The sequence below is a fragment of the Nyctereutes procyonoides genome, unplaced genomic scaffold (assembly GCF_905146905.1).
Source record: "Nyctereutes procyonoides isolate TBG_1078 unplaced genomic scaffold, NYPRO_anot_genome, whole genome shotgun sequence".
In the NCBI taxonomy this organism is placed as follows: domain Eukaryota; kingdom Metazoa; phylum Chordata; class Mammalia; order Carnivora; family Canidae; genus Nyctereutes; species Nyctereutes procyonoides.
The window spans coordinates 7812963-7838190 of NW_026575133.1; the positions used below are offsets into that span (position 1 = coordinate 7812963).

The following is a 25228-nucleotide window of genomic DNA, read 5'->3' on the forward strand; positions in this document are numbered from 1 at the left end:
ATCCCCTGGAAAGCAAAGCCTCAAAATGTCAGGTTGCCAGGGAGGAAAGGTTTGCACAGCAAGTGCAGAAGGATTTGTGGGGCTTCTAGGCTTAGTAGTTAATATTTTATTGACTGTCCTTACTTTCTTTTTCTTATGAACCTTAGGATTTCTTTCATTTGGATCTAACGAGGGGAATGGTATGAGGGAGGTATTTTTATTTTTGCTTCTAAATAATGTAAAGGGATCCAATAAAGCTGATGCCATCCTTTAAAAACAGTGATTTCTTGAGATAATGAGGAAGGTTCATTGTGGATATAAACCCGGTCAAATGCCCCGAGTTGTTTCTTTACTGAAAATAACTCCCTTTTACCACCTTCACAATGCTGATTTTTCTAATTTTATACAAGATAAATCCAAAGCTGAGGATACTAAAATGACTTGCATGATGGAAGTAAGAGCCTGAAGAGTGTTGGAAGAAACCCTGGAACTCGGTCGAGTAAAATACTGTTGTATCCTAGGGCTTGTCCAAGCTCTCCTTTGGGAATTCCCAAATTAAAAATATATAGCAACTGAAAAAGGAAATGATGACTATAAAAGTGAGGATAGTGGTTACGGGTAGGCTGGGGGAGAGGGCTGTGATCTAGAAGGGATCTAGAGGGTCTTTCTCAATTGGGGGTGGTTCCTTTTATTACAAGTTGAACATAATCTTTGCTGGGGACTGTCCCAGTTTGAGCCTCAAACTAGGTTAATTATTAATAGTACCTTTTTTTCACTCTCAAATGGGTTCTGTTTTGGATGATAAATTATATGGCCAGCTTTTTTACATTTATGTGTTATGCACTCGTATGTGTGATTATTATATGTCAACATTTTATGTTTTAGAAGCTTGAAAAATATATCAGGAAGTCTCCCCTGCAATCACGAATCTAGGTCAACCTGGGAGAACTTATGTTTGCTCTAAGATTCATAATTACCGGACAAACCACAGTAGCAGCCACTGTGATTCAGGTGTGGACTTCAGAACAGAGGCTGTGGTGTCCCATTTTCTGGAGACTCCTGTGGCACGAGACAGTTATATCTGGGTTTTTTTTTTTTTTTTGTCCTACATGTGGTTAGAGAAATGCTGTTTCTTTTAGTTATAATTGTGAAGGTCAGTCAAGATAACAGATGGGAAAGTGCTTTGTAAGCCATGACAGTTTTTTTCTACTTGGTGTGGCAGGAGTTTGTGAAATCCCTACATTGGCAGGGCCCCAGCATCATTACATGGATCCCGTCCATTACTCTTCTGCAGTGCAGCTCTCCTGCTTGTAACTTGTTGTAGCTCCGAGTGCCTACAGAATGAAATCTAAAATTCTAAAGTTGGCATTTGGTCTACCACGAACTGGCCCAATCAACTTCCAACATTATTCTTGCTGTTCCTCTTGATGGGCTTTATTTTTATTTTTTTTTAAAGATTTATTTATTTATTCATGAGAGACACACACACAGAGAGAAACAGAGACATAGGCAGAGGGAGAAGCAGGCTCCACGCGGGGAGCCCGATGTGGGACTCGATCCCCAGGACTTCAGCATCACACCCTGAGCCGGAAGGCAGACGCTTAACTGCTGAGCCACCCAGGCGTCCCTTGATGGGCTTTAGAACCAAATTAAACTGCTTGGTTTTCCAGAAATGCTGTTCCCTCTGCCATCTCACGTCATACTTTTCATCAGAATGCCTTTCCCTCTTTCTTCTCTATCAATCCCTTTGTCATGGACTAAATGGTTGTATCTCTACCACCACCACCCCCACAATTCATATGTTGATGTCCTGTCAAAGATGGCTATGTTTGGAGATGGGGCCTCTAAAGAAGTAATTAGGGTTAGAGGAGGTAACAAAGGTGGGGCCCTGATCCAATAGGATTAGGGTCCTTAAAAGAAGAGTCACCAGTGAGCTCATTTTCTCTCTTCACATTCAAACTCAGAGGAAAAAGCCATGTGGACAAAGAGGTAATCTGGAAGCCAAGAAGAGAGCTCTTACCAGAAACCAACCCTACAGGACCTTGATCTGGGACTTCAGGTTTCCAGAACTGTGAGAACATACATTTCGCTCTTTAAGCTACCCAGTTTATGATATTTTGTTATTGCAGCCCGAGCACATCTTTCTTGTACTGCCTCTTACATTGGACATATCTAAAAACCTATCTATTCTTCAAGGACCAACTCAAAGACCATGAAGTCTGAATTCCTCCACTTAATTTCTACTTCTTCCTTTTTTTTTTTTAAAGGTTTATTTATTCATGAGAGACACACAGAGAGAAAGGCAGAGACACAGGCAGAGGGAGAAGCAGGTTCCATGCAGGGAGCCTGATGTGGGACTCGATCCCGGGTTTCCAGGATCACACCCTGGGCTGAAGGCAGCGCTAAACCGCTGAGCCATCCAGGCTGCCCGATTTCTTCTTCTTTCTTCTTTTCTTCTTTTCTTCTTCTTCTTCTTCTTCTTCTTCTTCTTCTTCTTCTTCTTCTTCTTCTTCTTTTCTTCTTCCTCCTCCTCCTCCTCCTTCTCCTCCTCCTCCTCCTTCTCCTCCTCCTCCTCCTCCTCCTCCTCCTCCTCCTCCTCCTCCTCTTCTTCTTCTTCTTCTCTTCTTCTTCTTCTTCTTTTTTTTTCCAATTTCTACTTCTTTTTAAGACTTTTGATGATCTATCCTGCATAGGTCATTATGTAGCAAATGTTGCCTAGCCTCTTTACTGGTAAGGTTTCAAGGTAACCTCTGATTTAGTAATATATCTTCATAACACCTAGTACAGTGTCCGGAACTTACTAGATAAACATATTTAGTTGAATGCATGAATGAATGAGTAAAAGAGTAATAAAGAGATGAGGTAAGAAGTAAGATATAAAACTTTAGCTAAAATTTAAAGAGGGGGACATTCCCAGTGGCGCAGCGGTTCAGCACTGCCTTGGGCCCAGGGCATGATCCTGGAGTCCTGGGATCGAGTCCCACATCAAGCTCCCTGCATGGAGCCTGCTTCTCCCTCTGCCTGTGTCTCTGCCTCTCTCTCTCTCTCTCTCTCTCTCTCTCTCTCTCTGTCTCCCATGAATAAATAAATAAAAATCTTTAAAAAAAATAAAATTTAAAGAGGACACAGAATTGAGATGCGGTATTAATAAATAAGAAGAAATAAATCTTTAGTGATGTTTAAAATAAAAAAAAATAGGTATCTCAGAGGAACTGAAAATAAGAATGGAATTTTTTCCCACTGAGGTCTGGCATATTATTTTTCTATACATGCGGGGTCCGACTTATCCGAGTAGATTTCTTGCTCCAGCTTCAGAGGATATGGAAAAAAGACCATGGGAATGAGCTCTGCTGGTATGGGAAAACTGGCATTTTATGACTGGAGTCATAATCATAAAGTCCTAGCTCTAGCATCAGACCCATGCTGGTCTGAATCTCATGGGATGGCTCAGAATCGTACATTTGGGATCCATTCTTTCCCCTGAGCTCCCATTCCTACTTACCAGCCTCCTCATGTCATTCTTCCTTATCGATCGTCTCCTCCTCACTCCCCAACTGTAGTTGTAAAATTCAGATATTTGAATAGATGATGTTTACGTGGGTCAACATTTAAAAATCATAGAAATGAAATCCCCCAAATCACAACCAGGGTTGAGTGTTTTAGACACAGTGATAAGGATAATCAAGTTCAGAATCTTTCTTTCACCTTTGTCCAAGACCAGGCTGGAGGCTGGAATGGAGATGGAGCAGCAGTGAGAAAGGACATTCTAAAGGATTTTAGAAAATCCTGTAGTTGCAGGCCTGGCAGTCAGGAAGATAGGGGTCTAGGAGCAGAGCAAACAGTGGACTTCTAGCCCAGAAGCACCTTCTTCTGAGTAGAGCCCAGCTCAAGGGTCCAGGGGAAGAAGGAGGTGGGTGACCATGCAGAGCATAGGAGACCTCTTGGGGTTGCCCCATAGAAGGATCAAGACGGGCAGGCTCCCTGGGTAAAGGGCCATGGTGGTAAAGGGTGTTGTCCAGCTCTGAAGGCCCCATTGTGGAGGGACCCAGAGCTTTTTGGGGCTAAGGGGGCAGGGCAGTTGGAGTTTCCCTTGCACCCACCTGAGTGCCTGACTGGAGACTCAGGATTCCTGGGAAGGCTACACCCAAGGAACTTGGGCTCATATCAAAGGAGGAAGTTTTTCTCACAACTCCATCAAAAAGCTACTTTTTCATTTCTCTTCCTCCCCCCACTGTTTACATCCAGAAAATATCTGGAAAAAGAGGGAAATAAATCCTGAAGAAAGCTTCTCCTCTAGAGAAGGTAAATGGCATTGCTCATTTGATGCAATTTTTGATTCTGGCTTCTGTGTTTGTTTTCGGCCACTGTAGTGACAGGTTCTCATCTGAACTTAAAGACCCCTGTGTATTTAAACAAGTGAACAATTTTGCTTCAGGGGGAACAGATTTCATTCTAGGGAAATTCTAGGTAACTGCAGTATTTTCCCGGTTCCTGTTTTTCCTCAGAAGACCTGCTACTTTGGTGCAATTAAAAGATTGCTGCTGAAGCACTAATTTTGAATACTTTTCTAAAACCAGGCAACATTCTGGGGGTAAAGAAAAAGCTTCTCTACCAAACTAGGTCTTTATGTTGAAGAACAAAATGCATAGGGAGCTATTAATGTTTTACTTGCAATCTGTAAGAAAATCAGACTCAAAAAGACTTTTAGGTCTGGATGGAGTGATGTCCCAAATCCCAGAATCCACACACACGGGCACTTATCCTTTGCAGCTGAGAGAATGGTGTAATTGCTCTTCCCCTTTAGTAACCAGTGAAGGATTCTGGCAAGAGGGGGTTAGGTAGGGAAGGTGTTTGCTAGGAAGTTCTGGCTTTACCAGAATAACTTGCTTAAGGTCAAAGTCAGGCACCCACTTAGCCATCTCAGGCCTTTTGTAGCCCTTTCCAGAAGTGAAATATTATCAGGATTCAAAGTTCTATTGATTTGTTTTCCTCCAGATTTAAAAAGAGATCTCTAGAAGCAAGTGTTGCCCTTTCCTCCATTCATGCAGATGGACAGACTGGGAAGCCCTGGAAGTCCCTCACTGAAGAGAGGGTAACTCCTTGAGCTAAAAAGCCCCCAAACTTGAAGGAAGATCCTTCTTTCCAAGGAAAATTTATTTGGCTTAGATATCTAGATTGCTCTGTGTCTTGGGTATACATGGAGAATATGACTGTCCCCCCCCCCACACACCCTGGTACCACTCAGGGTAAGCATCACTTAGTGATCCCCAATTTGAACTTGGTTTATTTTTTTTAATTTTTTAGAAGAGGGGGCAGAGAGAGAGAGGGAGAGAGAGAATCCCAAGCAGGCTCTACTCCCAGTGAGTGAGCCCGACTGAGGCTGGGTCTCACAACCCTGAGATCAAGACCTGAGCAGAAATCAAGAGTCGGATGCTTAACTGACTGAGCCACGCAGGCGCCCCTGAGCTTGGTTAATTTTATATTGTAAGCTGTCCCAGTGGGTCTTTTCTTATATTTTTGCTATCAAATCCCGAATTTCTAACTTATATCTAAACTGCTGAATGCCACACTTTTCTGACTGTTCTAGCTTTCTCTACAATGCCCAGGAAATATCTGTAGTTTTGGCCAGCTTTTCCCTGCCCTCCTCCTCCACACTTGTTTTGAAAGTGTACATTCAGCATTTGCAAGCCTTTAATGGTCTTCCCTCTTAGCTCCCTTAAACACACTTGAACTCACACTTTTTAAGAAATTAAAACAGTTTCATTTTCAATCAGGTGACTTAGAAGGACCATAATCTTGGTGAGACATCCCTAAAAATCTCAACTTTTTTTTTGCTTCTAAATTTTGATAATGCTATATTTATAAATGCATGCCAAGTCTGTTAATAAGGTTTTTATTTTTATTTTTTCATCTGAACTTATTTTTCAAATATAGCAGTAAAAGAACTGGGAGTAGGGGGAAGATTGCCAGAAACATTCTACACATATTTTTTTTCTTTTTAAGATTTTATTTATTTATTTATTCATGAGAGACACACAGAGAGAGGCAGAGACATAGGCAGAGGGAGAAGCAGACTCCCTGATGCAGGACTTGATCCCAGGACTTTGGGATCATGACCTGAACTGAAGGCAGACACTCAACCACTGAGTCACCCAGGCACCTCTTATTTTCAACATCTACTGTGGTTCTAGGCCCTGGTGACACGGGAGAGAACAAAACAGAAGAAATCCTTGTCCTCATGGAGCTCAAGCTCTAGTGGAAGGAGACAAATAAACAAAATTAAGGAAAATAAAGCAGAGATGGAGTGTAGGGTGTGTTTGTGAGTTTTAAAAATGGCGGCTTTCAGGGTGCATGGGTGGTGCAGTCGGTTGAGCATCTAACTCTTGGTTTTGGCTCAGGTGGTGATCTCAGGGTCATGGGATCGAGCCCGAAGGCAAGCCCCATGTTGGGCTCTGTGCTCAGTGAGGACTCTGCCTCAGATTCTCTCTCCCTCTCCCTCTCTGTCCCTTCCACTCATGTGCTCACTCTGTCTCTCAAATAAATAAATAAATCTTCAAAATATGGCCTTAAAAAAAAAAAGATGGCCTTTGGGCAGTCTTGGAGGGAGACTGATGGGCTACCCTGACATCTGGGGGAGGAGACTCCCAGGGACAGGAAACAAATAGCAAATGCACGGGCTCTAAGGGGAGCATCCCTAGGGAGTGAATGAGTAACTGGCTGGAGCAGCAGGTGAACAAGTCAGAGAAATCAGGGGAGGCAAGACACACCCTCTCGAGCTTTGTGGGGTATTGTAGGTATTGTGGCTTTTACTGTGATGAAATGGGAAGCCAGATGACGACCTCAAACAAAGGAGCAACAAGATTTGACTTTAAAAGACTTCTCTGGCTGCTGGGCTGAGAAGGGAAAGGGGCAGGTGTGGAAGAGTTAGGAGCCATGAGGAGGCTATTGCTATCACCTCTACCAGAAATTAACCAGAAACGTCTGACTGGTTTACTAAAAGGGAAGAAAATCTGCTTGCAGAATACAAAAAAGAAAATAGCAATTATATTTTGGATATTTAAGTTGCAAGAAAAAGACCAATTTGGCAGTTGCTTTGCTACAGTGCCTCCTCCAGACACAGTGGCTTGGGAGTCCTAGGGAGCTAGGTCTTCAGAACTTTTTTTTCTCCTGAATTTTAAGTTTTCTTTTTAATTTTTTAAAGTAATTTCTATGCCCAGCATGGGCCTTAAACTCACAAGAGCCAGCCAAGTGCCCTCAGGATTTTTTTTTTTTTCTCCTGAGCAATCCATGGACCTACTAGGGTTTGGTCAGTGTGATTAAAAAGCCTTGGGCACTTGAGTGGCTCAGTCAGTTGAACATCCAAAGCTTGATTTCAACTCAGGTTGTGATCTTGGAGGCATAGATGGAGCCCAGTATGTGTCTCCACGTTCAGCCCAGAGTCTGCTTGTCCCCCTTCCTCTGCTTCTCCCCTGTGCTCTTTCTCTAACAAACAAATAAAATCTTTTAAAAAGAAGAAGCGGCCTTTATGGGTCTCTTAGGATGTCTACCCCCTTCCATTTCCCAAACTTGCCTGGTTGTCTATTAGAAATTCAGATTCCTAGGTCCTACCTCTTCAGTAAGTATGGAATGGGGCCCAGTGATATATACTTTCAGAGAGAATATGAGAGAAGTCTTTTTTAAAAAAATTATTTATTTATTCATGAGAAACACACAGAGAGAGGCAGACACAGGCAGAGGAATAAGGGACTTATTAGTAGGCTCCCATAGGGAGCCTAATATGGGACTTGATCCCAGGACCTCGGGATCACGACCTGAACCAAAGGGAGATGCTCAACCACTGAGCCACCCAGGTGTCCTGAGAAGTCTTCTTTTTAAATTATTTTATTTATTCATCATTTTGTTTTAGAGAGATTGAGGGTGCCAGTGAGATGGGGGAAGGACAGAGGAAGAGAGAGAGAGGGAGGGAGAGAGAGAGAAAGAGAGAAAGAGAATATCTCACGTAGGCTCCATGCACAGCTCGGAGCCCAAGTCAGGGCTCCATCTCACGCCCCTGAGACTATGATCTGAGCCAAAACCAAGAGCTGGACGCTTAACTGATTGGGCTACCCAGATGCTCCTTCTTTTTTTAATTATTGGGGTAAAATTGCTCTATAAGTCTCAGGTGTACAATGTTATGTGTATCATGTACAAAATGATCATCACCATAAATCTAATTACCATCAGCACCATACAATTGAGCACTTTCACCGATTTTGCTCAACCCTAACCTCTTCTGCCTCTGGTAACCATCAGTTTATTTTCTGTATGTATGAGTTTTTGTTTTGTTTGTTCATTTTGTTTAGATTCCATATATAAGTGAATTCATACTTCTTTGTATTTTTCAAAGTATTTTTCTTTGTCCTGTGACTTAGTTCACTTAGTATAATACCCTCAACATCTATCTATCTTGTCGCATACAGCAAGATTTCCTTCTTTCTTCTTTTATGACAGTTCTGTTCCACTGTATTTCCATACTTGGCTATTGTAAGTAATGCCTTTATGAATGCAAGGATGCTTATATCTTTTCAAATTAGTGTTTTTATATTCTTTGGCTAAGTATCCAGAAGTGGAATAGTTGGGTCACATGGTAATTTGATTTTTAATTTTTTTTGAGGAATCTTCACACTATTTTCCACAGCGTTTGCACTAAGTTGATTGCCACCAACAGTGTGGAAGGTTCTTTCCTCCACATCCTAACACTTATTTCTTGTCTTTTTGGTAATAGCCATTGTAACAGGTATGAAGTGATATTTCATTGTGGTTTTGATTTGCATTCCTCTGATGATGAGTGATGTTGAACATCTGGGAAAAATGTTTATTCAGACCCTCTGGCCATTTTTATTTATTTTTAAAAACGACTTTATTTATATATTCATGAGAGGCAGAGACAGAGAGAGAAGCAGGCTCCACGCAGGGGAGCCCAACGTGGGACTCGATCCTTGGTTCCCAGGATCACATCCTGGGCTGAAGGTGGCGCTAAACCGCTGAGCCACTGGGGCTGCCCCTTCTGGCCATTTTTAAATTGCTTTTTTTGTTGTTGTTGTTGCTGTGTTGTGCGAGTTCTTTTTATGTTTTGGGTACTAAACCCTTATCAGATATGTGATTTGCAAGTATTTTCTTCCATTGAACAAGTTGTCTTCTTGTTTTGTTGGTTTCCTTCAAGTTTTTAGTTTGTTGTAGTCTCATTTGTTTATTTTCGCTTTTGTTTACCTTGCCTTTGGAGTCAGATCCACAATTAAAAAAAAAAATAACTAAAACCAATGTCAGAGAGCTTGCTACCTTTTCTTGTCAGAATTTCATGGTTTCAGATCTTAGATTCAAGTCTTTAATTCATTTTGAGTCAATTTTTATATGTGGTGTAAGATGGCATTTAGTTTCATTCATTTGTATGTAACTGTTCAGTCTTCCCAACACCATTCATTGAAGAGACTGTCCTTTCCTCTTGGCTCCTTTTCCTAAATTAACCATATATGTATGGGTCTATTTCTGGGCTCTTTATTCCATCCCATTGATCCGTATGCCTTTTTCATTTCAATACCGTATTGTTTTGATTACTATAGCTCTGTGGTATAGTGAGGGGATTCCTGACTTGGAAGGTGGGGAAACTGCTTCACTGTAACCTTCTCACCTCTCCGGCAAAGCTTTTGGGGTTTGCAGACCTGGAAAGCATTGCAGGGTGCAAACGTCACCGGCAGGTGGCGCCACGCGACCGCAAGCTGCAGCGTGAGAGCATCCCGTTGGGAGAAGTGAGAAGCTCCAGAAGAGGCAGGTCGCTAGGTGTGGGGCCACCCAGTCGCCGCTAATCCCGGGCAGAGCGGCGCCGACGGGTAGAGGAGGGTGGCGCAGCAGGTGTCCCGGCCTTTCAGGCAAACGCGCTTCTTGAGACCTCCCCAGTCGGCTTCCCGGGCTCCTGGGGCAGCCTCCCTCGCACGCACATTGAGCACTGCGGCGGCCGGCAATGCGGTGCCGCGAAAACCGACCGTCCAGGGCCCCAGGACATCAGCCCAACACTGCCTACCCAGGCGCAGGCATCTACTACCGAGGGCCCTCGGGAGCACCAGGCCCGCAGACGGCCCCCTCTCATTGGTAGCCCGACTGGAGGCCCCGCCCCCTTTCGTACAGCTCTCATCTGTGAGTGGCTCTCGGGCCCCAGCTGGCCACACCTCCTCCCCTCGCACATACACAAGAGTCACGCGCCTTTCAGTAGGAAACTTGGCGTGCTGAGGGGGACGGTGGCTTTCATCGCCCCACCCACCTGCCTTGCCATTGGCCCGCGGCTCCGCTCATGACCACGCCCCCATTCCAGCCCCCTGGCTGGGAGGGCGGGCACCCGCGCGTGATTGGCTGGTCCGCCTGCCTCTCGCGGGAGCGGCTGGCGCTTCCCCCTCCCTTTTCCCCCTCCCGCGAGTCTCCAGGTTCCTCAGCTAGCAGAGGCCGGGTCAGTGTCAGTCAGGGAGCCGGAGTGCTGAACTGTGTGAGCGGACGCTCCGCCGCAGTCTCGCCCAGGGGCCGGTGGCTGCGCTCGCGCCGCCGGGTGGGAAGGATGAAGCCGCAGCTGGAGCAGCCACCCTATGATTGGCTGTGGCGCTTGTGAACCCGAAGTAAAGATGGCGGGCGGGCAGGCAGCCGCCGCACTGCCCACTTGGAAGATGGCGGCGCGCCGCAGCCTCAGCGCCCGCGGCCGGGGGGTCCTGCAGGCGGCGGCGGGGCGGCTGCTGCCGCTGCTACTGCTGAGCTGCTGCTGCGGCGCGGGCGGCTGCGCAGCAGCGGGCGAGAGCGAGGAGACGGTGATCATCGGGTTGCGGCTGGAGGACACGAACGACGTGTCTTTCATGGAAGGGGGGGCGCTGCGGGTGAGCGAGCGGACCCGGGTCAAGCTGCGGGTGTACGGGCAGAACATCAACAACGAGACGTGGTCCCGCATCGCCTTCACCGAGCACGAGCGGCGGCCTCACAGCCCGGGCGAGCGCGGGCTGGGGGGCCCCGCGCCGCCAGAGCCGGACAGCGGCCCCCAGCGCTGCGGCATCCGCACCTCCGATATCATCATCTTGCCCCACATCATTCTCAACCGCCGCACCTCGGGCATCATTGAGATCGAGATCAAACCGCTGCGCAAGATGGAGAAAAGCAAGTCCTATTACCTGTGCACATCGCTCTCCACGCCAGCCCTGGGCGCCGGCGGCCCGGGGTCCGCGGGCGGCGCCGTCGGGGGCAAGGGCGGCTCGGGAGTGGCCGGGCTCCCGCCGCCCCCGTGGGCCGAGACCACCTGGATCTACCACGACGGCGAGGACACCAAGATGATCGTGGGCGAGGAGAAGAAGTTCCTGCTGCCCTTCTGGCTGCAGGTGATCTTCATTTCGCTGCTCCTGTGCCTGTCGGGCATGTTCAGCGGCCTCAACCTGGGGCTGATGGCCCTGGACCCGATGGAGCTGCGCATCGTGCAGAACTGCGGCACGGAGAAGGAGAAGAATTATGCCAAACGCATCGAGCCGGTGCGCAGGCAGGGCAACTACCTGCTGTGTTCGCTGCTGCTGGGCAACGTGCTAGTCAACACCACGCTCACCATCCTGCTCGACGACATCGCCGGCTCAGGCCTCGTGGCGGTGGTGGTCTCCACCATCGGCATCGTCATCTTCGGGGAAATCGTGCCCCAGGCCATCTGCTCCCGTCACGGCCTGGCTGTCGGGGCCAACACCATCTTCCTCACCAAGTTTTTCATGATGATGACCTTCCCCGCTTCTTACCCGGTGAGCAAGCTGCTGGACTGCGTCCTGGGCCAGGAGATAGGCACTGTCTATAACCGGGAAAAACTGCTGGAGATGCTCCGGGTCACCGACCCCTACAACGACCTCGTTAAGGAGGAGCTGAACATCATCCAAGGAGCGCTGGAGCTCCGCACCAAGACAGTGGAGGACGTGATGACTCCGCTCCGGGACTGCTTCATGATCACGGGCGAAGCCATTCTGGACTTCAACACCATGTCGGAGATCATGGAGAGCGGCTACACCCGTATTCCAGTATTTGAGGGGGAGCGCTCCAACATCGTGGACCTTCTCTTTGTCAAAGACTTGGCCTTCGTGGATCCAGATGACTGTACTCCCCTGAAAACCATCACTAAATTTTATAACCACCCCTTGCACTTTGTTTTCAATGACACCAAGTTGGACGCTATGCTGGAAGAATTTAAGAAAGGTGGGAAATTTTGGTATCTTTCATTGGCTTGCTTTTTCTCTCTCTCCATCCTCCTCCCTACTTGAGCCCTCTACCCTCAGATCAACCCCCCAAGGCGAGTTGACCGGAATTTCTCCTGTCTCTTAATTGCAAAGTTGAAAGGGTGGCATGGATTTGGGGGATGGATTGAACTAGAAGGCGCTTCTAGGTTTTCTAAAGCACGAGACTAACGTCACTCGCTTTTTCGCATTTCAGAAAGCAGGCTTTCTATTTTCTGTGCATGATACTGCTGGCCCTCTGGTCCTGAGGGGTCTGCTGCATACCATTGCCCCAGTTCTGAGTGGGTAAGGTGCAAGTCGGGGCCAGCTAATGCCATGCTGTGCCATCTGGTTGACATGTACTAATCTCAGGCGTTTGGAAAAACATTGAGATAGTTTCTCTAAACTCAGTACAATCCTCTTCTTCCTCCTTAACCATTCACTGACATTTCAGAGATTGGAAGTGCATTTTCGGTAGCTCTGTTCCTGGTTGTCAGGCCACCTGTGGGGCAGATTGGGCTCTGCCTTTTGAGGATAGAGGATGGGTTAAGCCAATATCACCAAAAAGATTTATGCATTCGGGTGTGACTTGCCTTAGCTAGAAAAGAGGTTTTTTTTTTTTTTTTCAAAGTAGAGTTATTAATATATAACTTGGAAAGACTGGAGGTGAGTTAACCTTTTATTAGGCTATCTTGTCTAGCTTTCTTCACTATTTGTTTATATTTACTTGACAAATAAATTTCCCAAACCAAGTGTGATTTTGGCAGAAATCTTGAACATTTAACAATGGGATGACGCCCTCTATTGTGGTTTATTTATCGCTAGAGTTTTTCTGGTTTATAAGTGTTCTTCTTGACCTTGATCGCTTGGTATGTTAAGTTGAAGTGTGTCTTCAAGTCAGTTCTCAATGCTCTGGGGAGTTTTAATAGGGAAGCTACGTGCAGAGTCTGATGTGCTCACCTTTCCGCGCATGGTGGTTATTTTTTGTTTGTTTTACCATGTAATGAACAGGCAAATAGCAACTCATGCTATTATTAACTGAAATTCTGTCTTTAAAAAAAGTTTCCAGTAAATAGTTAGTGTTGCTATTTGAAAACCATGGGCGGCCGAGCTGTTTAATTGCTGTGGTGCTAGTGTAGGTATTAAAATATGTATGTGACCTTTAATGACCTGATAGTCTTCAAAACTAAGTTTTCCTTCTTCAGATAGAATTTTGAGCGCTCATAGTGGTTTCTCCACGGAAAAAGGCTGTGTGTAAGTGGTGACAGCTCACTGGACGTGGCGATCTGAACATCCCCACAGAGCGTGTGGTTGCCCTAATTCCATTCTCCTGGCTGAATGGTGTCCTCTCTGGAACAGGATCACATTGCAGTAATTTTCAGATAAAGGAATAGAGCAGAATGTGCTTCAGAGATTGGTAATTTGCATTTAAAAGCAGAAGGAGATTCTTCTGGATTCTTAAACAGTAAAAAGAAAATATCCATTATCTCTAGGTGACAGAGCTTCTTTTGGGGGTGTCATTATCCTTTCACTGCTAAGTTGTTAATTAGAGCATCTGACCAATCTCTTCTCTCATTTTGCAATAATATTTCTAGTACAGAAAGATACCTTGGGATGCTTGAAAATGCCTTTGAAATACATTGTTTTCTTTCTATTGCAAGGTTTTGCAATATTGAGACGGATAATTTATTCCATTATTTTTTATTCAGAATTTTTGCATATCTACTGATGGATTGAAACACTAGTGTGTCCTCCCTGCTGAAAGAAGGCTTTCATTTCTATATCTTTTTTCTTGGAGAATTTAACTCTTCACCTACAAGTCATTAATCCTGCCCCTATCTCAAAACTTCAAAATTTGCATTATTTTGAAACTTGTTTCTGGTTGTTCTTGAACAATATTCCCGTGTATTTTCTGTGGTTTATTTTCAGGAGGAACCTTTTCTCCTCAATATTACCTCTCACATTACCTTTAGATAACCGAATTACTAGTATTTTCCCATGAATTTTTGAAAAATAGTAATTCACAGGCAGGACTTTATTTCTGTCCTTAACCAGAGTGATGTGTTTGGTTAAGAAGATAGTAAAGGTTAAGGTACACTCAAGTTAGCGGTATGTTTGGAAGAGCGGGCAAAGACATTTGGTTGCAAATGGGAAATTTCAGCCATGATCTTAAAAAAGGATTGAGTGTTTCTTACTTAAACTGTAAGAACAATTGATTTTTCACCTTCTCTTTCTTGATCTTTTTTTGATGAGTTTGGCCACTTGAACCTTACTAGCAGCTGTGTTAATTCTTTCTTCCTGTGAGTTAAGCTATTTCACCAGATACTGTTTTCTTTATTTTCCAATTCAGTTTGAAATAATGTGAACAGTCAACTTTTATTGTTTTTTGTTTTTCTCTATTGAATAATGGTGCGTGGGATGGTTTTTTTTTTTTTTTTGCGTGGGATGGTTTGAAGGCTTTTTCTTTCTCTTTCCTTCTTTCTCCTAATAATACCAACTGTAACTCCTTCAGACTGATAGGTCATTAATCCAGATCTCATTGAAAATTGCCCTTCCCAACTAAGAATGTCAGCCTTGAAGTCTTTTCTACATAGAGCTGGACATCATCAGTGTGAGTTATGCTTTACCAACAAGGGGAAAGGTTCGCAATGTGGAAAGAAATGAAAAACTACCTTTATAGAAGTGTGTGTGAATGTCTTCTTTCTACTGGTTAGAACACTTTGCCTGACTCTTTAGAAACAGCTTTCCTTGAGGTTGGAAGACAGTAATTATACTAATTTTACAGTCAGCTTATTATTTATTTACTGTACCAGGTACAGAGCTGCATGTTTTACATGAATTACCTTGTTTAAATCTCATAATGGCCCTGCAAAGCATTTTCTCCATTTTACAAATGAGGAAATTGAGGCTCAGGTTACATGATTTGTTCAAGGTCACACAGTAATTTGTTGATTTGGGGTTTTAACTCAGGTCTGTGACAACCAAACTTGAGCTCTTAACGACTCTGTGGTTAATCATTAAGTTGGTCCCCTTGATTCTGATCTTACATTTCTGCTTTGAGTGAGTGTGAAGTTTGGTCTTTTATCAAAACATTGCTTCAGAACTTTTTGGGCAACAGTCACAGAAATGCACTGAAACATAGATGGTTTTAAAGCCAGTGCTTCTGTGATGTTGTATATAACAGTTGGTTTCCCCACTTTTGCCATTAAAACAAATCAGTTTTTTGGTCACTGTGATTCTAAATCTAAAGAATTCTATTTCCATGCCAAGCATCAAGTTTCATTTTGGAAATGTTTTATACTTACATTATAATGTAAGTAGTGTGCTACTTTAATGAAATACTCTACAGCTGTTTTTCTAATAGCAAAGCATGTAGTAATGTTTAACTCTTGCTTAGCAGTGAGGACTCAAATTCAGTTTTGTGTTTTAATCTTGATTTTATTTGCATTTTTGTTGCCACCTGTATAATGGCTAATGAGCATCCTTTACAGCTCCACCCCTCTGTGCAATCTTTCTCTTTTTCTTTTGCTACTTTTGTACTTATAAATCTAAATAAGAGAATAAAGGTAAACCCCACTAGAAGATTATGAGACTTCTAGAAAAACTGTCTTGAAGCAAAATTGTGGAGAGGAAGAAAAGATAAATTGAAGGTTGCTACCTTTGTCTGCAGAAAAGACATAAGAGATTCTCTACTGACCTGACAAAGCCTTCCTTATAAAATACTGTGGACTCTTGGCTGCCTAGTTGACTCTACTGGGGTTGAATTTGAAGAATTAGTAACCAGTTATCATTGTTTTGTTTTGTTTCTTTTTGCTTTGTAACAATTGCATTCCAGTATTGCAGAGCATGCAGTTCTATAGCTGCTAGGGGTAGCCAGGCTATTTTCTAGCCTTTTCTTAATGTACTTAGTTAAGTAGGGTCACCAGATAACTTTAAAGGAGAGTACAGTGTGCAGTTTTCTCTCCTCCTGTAACACCAGTCTTTCCATATCAGTATGCTGAGAGTTTAATGTTAAAAACTATTTTCATCACCAAATAAAGCGTTCCACTTGCCTAGAATCTAGGAGAATGTTTTTATTGGTGTTTAAAGGTATGAATGATGTCAGGGATGGATGGATGAATATATTTGCTTATATGATCTTGTATGTTTAGTAATTTTGTACAGTAACAGTATTAAACTATTATGATTCTGTGTTTTTATTTTTATTTTTAAAAATATTTATTTAATCATGAGAGACACAGAGAGGGAGAAAGAGGCAGAGACAAAGGCAGAGGGAGAAGCAGGCTCCATGCAGGGAGCTCGATGTGGGACTTGATCCTGGGACTCCAGGATCACGCCCTGGGCCGAAGGCAGGTGCTAAACTGCTGAACCACCCAGGGATCCCCTGATTCTGTGTTTTTAGATCATCACTATGAAATAGTACAGCAAGTGTAGAATCAGAGGTGGAAGGCAGGTACCTTGAAGATCATCTCCTCCAGTGTTGCAAAACTTACCAGATGATAGGAACTACTTGGATCACTTATTAAGAATAAGGTTCTAGTCCTCAGTCAGAGGTGTTCTAAAACAGAATCTAGGGAAGGAGCCTTAAAATGCATATTGTTAACAGTTACCCTATAGTTAGGTGAGTTTAGAAAAATCATTGGTCTAGTCAACCTTATAAATAAGAAAGGTAAACCCTGAGAAGGGGAGAAAGTTAAGTGACTTGCTTAAGGGCTATCTACCTAGTTAGTAGCATCAATAGAATTAGAATCCATGTGTCTGTGTTTTTGTTTTTTGTTTTTTTTAAAATTTTATTTATTTATTCATGAGAGACACACACAGAGAGAGGCAGAGACACAGGCAGAGGGAGAAGCAGGCTCCATGCAGGGAGCCCGACGTGGGACTCCATCCCAGGTCTCCAGGATCATGCCCTGGGCCGAAGGTGGCACTAAATCCCTGAGCCCCCAGGCTGCCTCATGTCTCTGTTTCTATACTGGAGCTCTTCCACTCTCTCAAGCAGGCCTTCTGATCCCAAGCTAAAGGTACTCTGGTCAGAGTAAACGGTAGTTTTGTCATTGAAAAAGCAGATAATCAGGTTTGCCATTGGGTATTACCCTGTGATTTTGATGTCAATATTTTTGACATCCTGGTTTTGTTACACAGAAAATAAATCTGAACATGTGGGCTCATTTTATTTTAGCTTATTGCTTTGATTGAGTTTTTTACTTTGTTGAGGTCAGCCTAGGAGGGTATTTTAGGAAAGGGGTCTTGAGATTGCTTGAAGCCTTAGTAGGTAAATATAAGGCGTTTCTTTGGAGTTAACTTGTTTTAGGTGTCCACAAATGTGTTTTCTTTTTGATTGTTTCTTCTATGAGAGTAGGAAAATTGAATTTGGGACTGTAGGGCGAAACATCTTTGGCTCTTTTTTGTTCACAAGTCTATAAATTTTCTATTGAAATATTCATCAAAGCATTTGAAGTATGTGCCCCATTCATGCATCTATCTATGCTAGGTGTCTTTTTTTTAATTTAAAATAATAGAAATTAAATTCTTACAGAGAATCATACCTGATTTGGGGAGGTTATTTGTGATAATAGGACCATGGAAGCTTGAACATAGCTTTTTAGGTCAGAAGACACCATAGTTGAATGCTGGCTTTGACTTAGTGTGGTTTTGGATGAAATAGGACCTTATTCTGCTTTTCTCTTGGTTTTCATGGGGATTACACACTACCTGCCCCTCCCCACAAAGGGCTCAGAATTATTTAAATTTTGAAACATTCCAAACTCCTGGGAAGGACCAGTTAATTTTAATTATTAGCAAATCTAAACACAATTTAAAATATTGTTACCAGGAAAACTCACAAAATATACTGAGCCAACATAATATTAATGGTTTTATTGTTCTTGAAATGCTTATTAGACTTTAAAAAACAAATCTCTGGACTCCAATTAGATATTTCCTTTGGTTCTATATAAAGTAGTATATTTCTTTCTAAGGGGCCCTATCTCCTGAACACATATTATTGATAGTAAACTTCAATTCCAGTAGGCTTTGCTTGGAACATAAAGAATGTTTTTTAAGCTAAATACATGAAAATGAATGACTAGGATTGAATACAATTTATTTTAGTATTCTCTTTTCACCTGCTTTTTCTCGGGACACAAACCAGAAACCCCCAATCCTACCAACATTGAAAGAGAGAGACATCAGGAGCACCTGACAGCTCAGTCAGTAGAGTGTGCAACTCTTTTTTTTTTTTTTTTTATGATAGTCAGAGAGAGAGAGAGAGAGAGAGAGAGAGAGAGAGAGGCAGAGACATAGGCAGAGGGAGAAGCAGGCTCCATGCACCGGGAGCCCGACATAGGATTCGATCCCGGGTCTCCAGGATTGCGCCCTGGGCCAAAGGCAGGCGCCAAACCGCTGCGCCACCCAGGGATCCTGAGTGTGCAACTCTTGATTGCGGGGTTGTGAGTTTGAGCCCCATGTTAGGTATTGAGATTACTTAAAAAAACAAACAAACAAACAACTTTGTTTTGTTTTGTTTTGTTTTTTTTGGGGGGTGGTGGTGGTTTAGGTGTTTTTATTAAAGCACAGGGACAGGACCTGCCAGAAAGGGAGCAGGCAGAAAGGGCTACCTAATCTTTTTTTTTTTTTCCCAGATTTATTTATTTATTTGAGAAAGAGAGAGAAAGAGAGGGAGAGAGAGTGAAGGGGAGGAGCTGAGAGAGCAAGAGAGAGAATCCCAAGCAGATTCTGCACTGAGCATGGAGCCCATCATGGGGCTTCATCTCATGACTCTGAGACCATGACCTGAGTTGAAAACAAGAGTCCGCGGCTCAACTGACTGTGTCGCTCAGGTGCTCCCCTTCCCAAAATATAAAATCTTAAAAAAAGAAAAAGACACTAGGAAGCATTCTTTCTTTCACCAGACTGGCAGCTGTGGAGTGTGTATACAGAGGGGACTCAAGTGGTACATTTTGGAGGGGGAGCTAGGGGACTCATAACAAGCACCTCCTGTAGATGATATGTTTATTAGGTTGGCTTAGGGATTGATGGAGATGATGGGGGTGCTGACTCTCCCCCCGTTTACAGTGATGCTATCACTGACTATCAGTACTGCTGCAATGATGGTGAGATCGTCATTTCTTCATACATAACCACCCCCCTTGCTGTCAGACCTGGGTGGGAATATTTCTGTCTTTGAATTTATATCCTGGGTGTGGAAGATACCACTTACTAATGCAAAGGTTAAGGAAAATGGGCTCTTCCTAAATCTACTTTGGACAAGTAGCTTATTCTCTTTAACCCTCAGTTTTTTTTCCATAGTAAAATGGGTTGTTTGCAAACTCCTAGGGTACCTAATAGAATTAATGTGGTAACAAATGTTAAAAATGCTTTGGTAGTACCTGGCGCTTAGTGCTCAGTTAACCATTATTTTTTGTCATGGTGATGCTATTGGTCTTTATTGTTCTTGGTCTTTCTTTCTTTTTTTTTTTTTTTTCCGTTTTTGGTCTTACTTTAGACTACATACTACTAGTCAAGAGACACCTTGAGCCATATGTGTTCATAGTTGTTATGGATGTCAAAATCTTGAAAGTGGCTAATGATTGCAGGTTTTTTTCTTTTCTTGTGATTGAATTCCAGCCTCTGTTACTGTTTTAATAGTTGCTGTTACTTGATAAGATACCCACATGCATACATATTTTGAAGGAAAACAGAACAATTACATATTCTACCCTCCTTAGAGTGAGGATACTGAATTTTAAAAAACCTTCATTTTGGCTAGTATCAAAAAGACAAGAAATAACAAATGTTGGTGAGGATGTGGAGAAAAATGAACCTACATGCACTGTCAGTGGGAATGTAAATTGGGGTAGCCACTGTGCAAAAGAGTATGGAGTTTCTTCAAAAAATTTAAAATAGATCCATTAATTTCATTACTGGGTGTTTATCAGTAAAGAAAGTAAAGAAAATGAAAACACTAATTTGAAAATATATAAGCACCCTTGATGTTTATTGCAGCATTTTTTACAGTAGCTAAATTATGGACGAGCACAAGTATCCATTGATAGATGAATGGATAAAGAAGATCTGGTATATATTTATATATCTGGAATATATGTAATGAAATACTACTCAGCCATGTGCAACAACATGGATGGATTTAGAGTAATGCTAAGTGAAATAAGAGAAAGACAGATACCATATGATTTCACTTTTATGTGGATTAATCCAATGTCTTAATCCAAAAAATAAGACAAATGAACAAACAAAAAATCAGGAATAGACCCATAAATACAGAAAACAAACTGGTGGTTGCCAGAGGGGAGGGGGCTGGGAGGATGGACAAAATGGCTGAAGGGGAGTGGAAGGTACAGGCTTCCAGTTATGGAATGAGTAAGTCACAGGCATAATGGGTAACATCTAAGGAATATAGTCAGTGTTATTATAATAGCATTGTATGGTGAGCATAGTGCAACGTATAGGTTGTAAAATCACTATGTTTTACATCTGAAACTAAGGTAATGTGTGGCAACAATATTTCAGTAATAATAAAACTCTCCAATCTCCTTGACTAAGTGACTAAGAAAGACAACAAAGTTTAAAAGAAATAGAGCAAGTACTCATGGATTTTGGAGGCTTTGAATAACCAAAGTTTGAAGCCTAAAGGGAAGATCCCACATTACTTTTTTTTTTTGATCCCACATTACTTTGATAAAATCTTTTAATTTTGATTATATCAAAAGCATAAAAAACCGTAGCTTCTAATATAGCAAATTTTTGTTGTCGATAGCACTGTAAATCTGTAATACTTTTGGAAGGCAACCAAGAGTCATTAAAATGTCCTACCCTTTGGTTTAGTAATTTTGTCCCCTGAAAATCTTAATTCAGCTGAATAATTCAAGAAGAGAAAAAAAGCTACAGTGGCTTTTTATGTTGCATGTATATTGCAACATTATAAATAATGAACAATAGGAAATAAATGTCTGACACTTCAAGGCAGGGCATGGAGGGGAAGGAATTAAGAAATGATAGATGTGGGGTCACCTGGGTGGCTCAGTGGGGGAGTGTCTGCCTTGGGCTCAGGGCATGATCCCAGAGTCCCAGGATGGAGTCCCTCATTGGGCTCCCCATGGGAAGCCTGCTTCTCCCTCTCTCTATGTCTCTGCCTCCCTCTCTGTGTCATTCATGAATAAATAAAGTCTAAAAAAAAAAAAAAGAAGCTATAGATGTCAACTAATTATAACCATTTAATGATAATGTTGAAACAATAAAGCAATATGGGAAATTTTATACTGATTATTTTGCGTGGATTATAGGCATGCAGAAATATTCAGGTATATGGACTAAAAGGGAACATGGAAATAGAGAAAATAGTCAATATGCTTATTGGCCCTTTGCATACCTTCAGATCCTTTGCCCATTTTTAAATTGGATTATTTGTCTTTTTATTATTGACTTGTAAGAATTCTTTTTTTAAAGATTTTATTTATTTATTTTGGAGAGAAAGTGCATGTGCACACGTGAGCCGGGGGAGGCAGAGGGACAGAATTTTAGGCAGACACCCTGTTGAGTGTGGAGCCTGATGTGGAGTCTGATCTCAGGACACCGAGATTTTCTAAATCTGAGTGGAAATCAAGAGTTGGACATTTAGGGATCCCTGGGTGGCGCAGCGATTTAGCGCCTGCCTTTGGCCCAGGGCGCAATCCTGGAGATCTGGGATCGAATCCCACATCAGGCTCCCGGTGCATGGAGCCTGCTTCTCCCTCTGCCTGTATCTCTGCCTCTCTCTCTCTCTCACTGTGTGCCCATCATAAATTAAAAAAAAAAAAAAATAAAAAAAAAATAAAAGAGTTGGACATTTAGCTGACTGAACCACCCAGGTGCCCCTGACTTGTAAGAATTCTTTTATATATTCTGAGTACTACCTCACATATATTTATCAGATATATGATTTGGAAATATTTTCTCTCATTCTGAGTTGTCTTTTCATTTTCTTGATAGTAACCTTAAGGCAGGAAAGTCTTTAATTTTGATGAGATCCAATTAATCTCTTTTTTTCTTTTGTGTGTGTGTGTGTTTGTTTTTTTTAAAGATTTTATTTAGTATTCATGAGAGACACAGGGAGAAAGAGGCAGAGACATAGGCAGAGGGAGAAGCAGGCTCCTCACAGGGAGCCTGATGTGGGACTTGATCCTGGGACCCTGGAATCATGCCCTGAGCCGGAGGCAGACACTCAACTGCTAACCCACAAGGAGTCCCTCTTTTGTGATTTTGTTTTTATTGTCATATCTAAGAAACCATTGTTTGATCCATGGTCACAAAGATTTATTTATGCCTCTGTCTTCTTCTAAGATTCTCATAGTTTTAGCTCTTATATTTAGGCTCTTAATATATTTTGAGTTAATTTTTGTATATGGTGTGAGGTAGGGGTCCAACTAACTTTTTTTGTGTGTTGATATCAAGTAGTTCCAGCACCACTTCTTTTTTTTTTTTTTTCCAGCACCATTTCTTGAAAAGACTGTTCTTTCTTCATTGAATTGTCATATCATCCTTGTCACAAGTCAATTGACCATAAATGTGAAGATTTATTTCTGGACTCTACATTCTGTCTCACTGATCTGTATATCTTCCTTATGCCAGTGACACACTGTTTTTGGTTCTTGTAGCATTATAGTAAGTTTAGAAATTGGGAAGTATGAATTCTCCAACTTTGTTCTTTTTTTTTTTTCCATTACAGTTTTGGTTGTCAGGATCCCTAACATTTTCATATGAATTTTTCATGGATCCTGTCCGTTTCTACAAAAAGGCAGTTGGAATTTTGATAGAGATTGTATTGAATCTGTTGCTCAATTTTGGGAATATTGCAATGTCAATATTAAATATTCCATCCATAAATATGGGATGTCTTCCCATTTATTTAGGTCTTCTTTAGTTTCTTTCACCAATGTTTTGTGTATTTGCAATCTTTTTGTTAAACAAAACACTTAGGAATAAATTTAACTTTTCAATGCTATTAAAAATGGAATTGTTTTAATTATTTCATTTTCAGGATTATTGATTGCTAATATATAGGATTCATTTTTTTATTTTGTGTCCTGCAACTTTCTGAACTCATTTATTGGCTAACAGATTGTTCTTAAAATATAAAAGTGAGGCTTCTGGGTGGCTTATTCAGTTACGTGTCTGACTCTTGGTTTCAGCTCAGGTCATGATCTTAGGGTCGTGAGATCAAGCACAGTGTTGGGCTCCACACTTAGCAGGAGTCTGCTTAAGATTCTCTGTCTTTCCCTCTCTCTTTGCCCCTCTTCCCTGCATGCTCTCTCTCTCAAATAAGCAAATCTTTTGAAAAATATAAAAGTGCTTTTTAAAAACATGTGAGTGTTTTGGGGTTATTTTCTGTTTGTTGCATTCAACAGTTGTGAATTTTATATTTTCCGTTAAAAAAAATTTGTCATTTTTACTTGCACTTTCATATGTATAGAGTGAAGAACCTGCTATTGGTTATTGACAATGTGATTCTTGGGGAAATTTGCAAAGAAAAGCTAAATTTTCTATTTTAAATTAGATATATGGGGGGAAAAAAGGCTGTATGAATTGTGTCAAAGAGACCAAAGATACAGTTGGCTGGAGCTTGGGAATTTAAAAGTTAATCAATCTAATATTTAGGTGGCTTTGGGTTCAGATTTAGGATTTGAGCTAGGAGATGAGCACAGAAAAGAGTGTTTTTGTTTGTTTGCTTAATATCTAAGGGGCTTTGTAGTGCCTTTCTTTTCTAGGCCATTTTACCAAGGGTTTCCTTAGGGTCAGCTTTAGAGACTAGGGAGAATCCTGGTGTATAGTCACTCTGCATTTCATACTGCCATCATCAGTATAATCCTTGAGGTTTTTGGGTACCAGGTAACCAGAAGAAACAAAATGAAACTCTGTTCTTTTTTCTTTTTCTTTCTTTCTTTCTTTCTTTCTTTCTTTCTTTCTTTCTTTCTTTCCTTTCTTTCCTTTCTTTCCTTTCCTTTCCTTTCCTTTCCTTTCCTTTCCTTTCCTTTCCTTCTTCCTTTCCTTTCCTTTCTTTTCTTTCTTTTCTTTCTTTTTCTAAGGTGCTGAGGTGGGGTGAGGAGCTGGTAATCTGAGAGGGAGAATGTTTTCCCATGCTAGCAAAGACAGACTGAGGGCATCATCTGATCTTTATGGGAGTGTGCAAAGCCTCAGTTTTTCCATTTGCCCATCTGCAATCATAAAAACAATGTGCTGACTCAACTTGAAGCCTCTGCAGAATGGCATTTGGGGCTTAGGCAGTCCTGAGAATCATGCAAGGGATGGAAATATTTGAGCGGGTTTTAAGAGGTAACATTAAAAACAGCTAGAATAAGACAGCATGCTCTCTCATCTCCTTCAACATTTGTTTCCTTTGGTCACTAGTGTAACTCTCTGATTTATGGTGTGGCAGGAATAATTTGGTCTCTAGAGTTGATTTCTGAGCAGAGATATTTTTCTTACTCCAGTGATTATTAAACTTTAGTGGCATAGGATTGGTTGGATAGGGTGGTGAGATTCAGCTGGAAGCAACTTAGTTCAGTAAAGTATTTTTATAATCATAGTGTGTGGGCCATCTGCATAAGTTTTTTTTCTTTGAACTTTTTATTTCCTTGTTCAGTATACACACATTTACCTGCAAAGACTAGAAGAACATTTGCCAAAGTGTTAACAATGACTACCATTTGATGGTGGGTTTTAAGGGAGGAAGTCTATTTTTCTGTGTTGCTTCCCATTTTTTAAAACGTGTATTTTGTAATGTTTTGAGAGAAATAAAATCCATTAAAATGTTATTAAAAGTAACTTTTGTAACTTGAACCACTGAGGTAGGTATTAAGTGATACTCAGTATATCTGGGTGAACTTCATGCTTTTTTCCCTTAGGAAATATGGAATATTTTGTCTTAATGCAATTATGCTGTCCTTTGTGCTATATATCCCCCTTATTAGAATCCTTAGCATTTGGGTGAAAGATGAATAGCATTT

General features: G+C 41.9%; 1 protein-coding gene across 4 annotated transcripts in view; it reads left to right on the forward strand.

Annotated features, from left to right (window-relative positions):
• The first annotated feature begins 10425 nt into the window (after positions 1-10425).
• The window catches only part of CNNM2 (cyclin and CBS domain divalent metal cation transport mediator 2), a 153434-nt gene continuing 138631 nt past the window's right edge, over positions 10426-25228 (forward strand). For all 4 annotated transcript variants that reach the window (XM_055300214.1, XM_055300216.1, XM_055300218.1 and 1 more), the window contains exon 1: positions 10426-12210. In XM_055300214.1, coding sequence (XP_055156189.1) covers positions 10590-12210 — 1621 coding nt within the window. In that variant the 5' untranslated portion in view covers positions 10426-10589. The remainder of the gene's footprint in view (positions 12211-25228) is intronic.